This window comes from Micromys minutus, assembly GCF_963924665.1.
Source record: "Micromys minutus genome assembly, chromosome: 1".
Taxonomy (NCBI): domain Eukaryota; kingdom Metazoa; phylum Chordata; class Mammalia; order Rodentia; family Muridae; genus Micromys; species Micromys minutus.
Genome location: NC_137969.1, coordinates 56,367,757 through 56,371,765, shown reverse-complemented (window position 1 = coordinate 56,371,765; position 4,009 = coordinate 56,367,757). Strand labels below are relative to the sequence as shown.

The 4,009-nt window shown below is 40.6% G+C and overlaps 1 protein-coding gene across 1 annotated transcript in view; it reads left to right on the top strand.

The window, feature by feature from the left end:
- Positions 1-1,728: 1,728 nt before the first annotated feature.
- Positions 1,729-4,009, top strand: part of LOC308426390 (uncharacterized protein) — a gene marked incomplete at both ends in the record, with an annotated part of 7,257 nt that continues 4,976 nt past the window's right edge. Inside the window, one exon of the mRNA XM_080924124.1 lies at positions 1,729-1,816. Within this exon, the coding sequence (XP_080780250.1) occupies positions 1,729-1,816 (88 nt within the window). The remainder of the gene's footprint in view (positions 1,817-4,009) is intronic.

Genomic DNA, 4,009 nt, shown 5'->3' with positions numbered 1-4,009 from the left:
GTAGTGGGAACATGTGTGGGGGAATGAGTGAGTGCTCATATGTACCACAGTGCATGTGTGGAGGTCAGAGGACAACCTCCGGTAGTCGGTTCTATCCTTCCACCAAAGTTAGGTCATCTGGTTTGGTTGCAAGAGCCTTTACTCCTGAGAAATCTTGCCAGCCCAATTTATAGTTCTTGGATTGAAAAACGGGTACAATCAAACAGGCTGATTTTACTTGATTGGTGCCTTAGGTTAGTATATGAGTCAAAGAAAATGATCAGTTAAATAAATATGGAATTGTTAATTTTTTTCTATAGTCGAACCTCAGCTACAGACCACTAAACATCAAAAGCCCTCCTGTGTCCTGAGCCAATTTCATTTGCAAGGACAACATTAAGAGTATCTTCTACCTCCTGAGTTAGCCTTCAGTTTCTCTGTGGCCGCCTTTGGCCACTCCAGTTAAATTTAGAGTTAAGGACAATTCTTTTCACCAAGAAGACACATTAATGACAAACCTTCTTAGTGAAGGAAGGGATTAGAATATTCCTAAATTTCTGCTTGTTAATAACTATCGATGCTAATCAAACAATGCACCAAGTCCTTTTGTGATAGAGAAGGTAGGGAGGGCAAGGGGTGCACCTGTAGATGGGAGGCAGGGCTTCCTGCTGCAGGCACCATCATGGTATTTGTCCCCTGGAGTGTACTCTGATTCTCCAGAAACAGAATCAGCCATTTGGCCAGAGCCTCAGTGGAGCTAGACTGTAAAAGTAATGGCTTATTTGCTAATTGAGTGCAGTCAGGCTGATGCCAATGTCTCGATAGAAAACATCTCTGTTTTAGCTCACTATGACAGAATCAGGGTCGGAGTCTTCATATCCTATAGTTGAACAGGCACTTAGGTTTAGTCTAGCTCTCTTCTCTGGACTAGTTTTCCCTTCCCAGGGGTTCTCTGATAAAGACTTGACCCTCTAGTGGCATTCTGCCTTTCCAGAGGTGGCCCCAGTGTGTTGTCTGTGGCAGAGATCCTTTTACCTTTCTCTCTTCCTCTATTCATGTTCACAAACCTTCAGTTTAAGTCAGAAATTAGAGGTGATCTGGTCTAATTCTTTTTTTCTCCCATTTTTCATGGAATGCCTAGTGTATGGTAGGAGCTTATTAAGTAATTAACCACATGGCTTCTAAGCCCTGGCATGTTTTGATGGCACAAGACTGCCTTCTTAGGGAAGGAATTCTTCCAGCTGCATTCTCTGGACCCCTCTGCCTCTGGAGTACATGGAGCTTCTGTAGCAATGGGAATGTGTGAGAGCCATTAAAACAGCCGCTGTCTGCCATTGAAACTGGGAGCTCGCCAGCCCAGAAGCAAACTACATGAGGGTGCAGAGTTTTTCTGTTACATTTAATTAAAAGATCATCTTTATGGCAATATCATACAAGGGGTGATAAAAGGATCATAAATTGTTTCATGAGGTCACCAAGAAAGTTCTAATGCCCCATTAGCTTTCATTGTCCTGTCCCTAGATATCAACACTCACTTTTATCACAAAGTACATAAAACAGCCTGACCTTTCTGGCTGCGGTATACAAATGCAGCCCACCACCACCACCAAACCATAGTGAGTACATTTCACATGCTAAACTTATTACTGCCAAGGGCAGATCTAGAATGTGAGCGGTTCATTATATGCTATAAAAAGATGAAGTTCTGGAAGATTATTAACATCCATGTTTTGATCTCTAGAAGCTAACATGTTGTTGCATAAATACTACAACGTCAGCTTCCTGGCATTCAATATAAAATTACAGCCCAAGACACACCTCAGGAATCTGTGTGAAAGTAAGTGGACCAGGGAGCAAGGATGAGCCCTGCTTTATGTGAGCACCTGTGTTGATTACTGGGAATGGATTGGAATGTTATTTTGATTTTGTTATTTATGGAGCTAGAGGCGAGCCTACAAGGATTCATTTGATCACAATCATTAATAAATAGTTTTAGGGGAGATGAGGGGACCCAATAGGTAAAGGAACTTGTCATAAAACCAGAGAACCCAAGTTCAGTCTTGGAATCCACAAAGTAGAAGAAGAAAACAAGCTTGTACAAATTGTCCTCTGATCTCCACACAAAAATATCATAGCACCTATGTACTTGAGCACACACACACACACATACACAAACACACACAACACAACACACATAAACAATACAACATACCCAATGTACAGATGAGAATGAAAGAAAAATAAATGTATCTCTTTAAGAGAAAGGGTTTTAAACAGGATCAAAGCAAGTGCATAAAACATCAGTCATGAATTTACAAAGTGACACCATTTTCCTGGGCATGATGACTGAGCTCTCTGTCATCTTCATGTTGGCTTGGACATGCCTACTTTTCACACAACTCATAGTGTGGAGTAACTTGTAGAAGCCAGGTCACCAAGTGGCTTTACACAACACTCATTTCTAGAATCTGTAGAAAATGCTTTTATTAAGCCCTTCATTGAAAACCTTGATTTCATTTTAAAATCACCCGGTTTGCTCTTCTTTCTGAAGGAAACAAGAGGCCAAAACTGTCTGTTTGCAACAAGAAGATAAAAATTTCAATTAAGCTCAGTGCTGTCATAAGAGGACCACGTGAGATAGCTTGGGATAATCCACATTACATATTGATGTCTATCAGCCTTGAGACCACAGTCATGACTCATTTTTGGTTCCTCTTATAGTCTTGGCAGCCACCGCACCCAATAAAGGCTTAATTGTATTAATTTATGCCCTATCAATTATACATTCAGATTCCCCAGATAGCTTGTCAGATTTTATTCACTATTTTCCATAATATACGCCTATTACTGTTACTGTGCATATATAGTTGGAGTGTCAGGAATGGAGATTTAAAGAATATTACTTAAAAGAGGTGGGCTTCCGTAATCTATAAATGTTGCATCACATGTCCTGCACAAGCTTGTGTCAGAAGCAGAAGCAGTGGGAAGAATAATGTTACATGAAGGACTTGTAAGAAAGCAAGGGGTGGGGACAGTTTCATTCCTTTGGCTCGGCTTAAACAATTATTTAAATCAAACAGTCTTTGGTCTATCTCTAAAGCTCCTCAGATATTGTTGTTGAAAGCAATCGTTTGTTTTATCCCTTAATATATCATACTTGAATAAGACTGAATAACCCCAACTTGCCTCCTCTTCAGCTTCACTGTGGCTGAAGGTCTTGTGAAGGTCTTTGGCATAGCTCTGTGATGTCTTTAGAGATGATAACCAAAGTATGTCTCCACACAGGCAATGGTGCCTACAAAAAGAGAATCTTTCTACACAGGCAAAGGGGCCCCAGGAGACAGAAATATTTTGCTTTTAAGAGTAGTGCAAATTAGAAGATACTGAAAATGTTTGTTGTCCAGAGCCAGAAACTGAGTACAAGTCTAACTTCACGTCCTTCTTTCTCTTCTGCCACATCCATTTTCCCAGTCAGCTATCTACCATGCCTATTCTAGCATGACCCAGCAGGCAGCTGGTTTTGGTACCATACATCAACATGGCTCAAAGGTAGCTGTTCAAATGATGGACTGAAAAAAGTGAGTTTTGTGAGTGAGCTGAGTAGTTTACTTTGATATGCAGAAGAAAGAAAATTCTGGATCCATTCAGATCCCATTTGTCATTGTTGAACAAAAATCAGAGAGATTTACAAATGGTGGTGATAGTCTAGTGGGACAGGTATAAAAAAGAAGGATGCTGTAACAGATCTTGTTAAGTGCACAAAGTTACTAATAGATGTTACAAGAAAGGGGGAAAAATCTCAGTATGTTGAGAAGACCTGGAAAATAAACTTTAAGTTCAGGATTGGGTAGAAAGAAGAGTGACCCAAAGACCCTGTCACTTCCACATCTGAGAAACTATAAACTCACAAGATCAGAGAGAGTAAGAGAAGAAACAGAAATGTGTGGACAAGGCCCTAGAAGCTGGAAGCTCTACTTGAAGCTTTGAGCTCACATAAGGCAGAGGGTATGGCAAAGCCCTCGATGGGAAT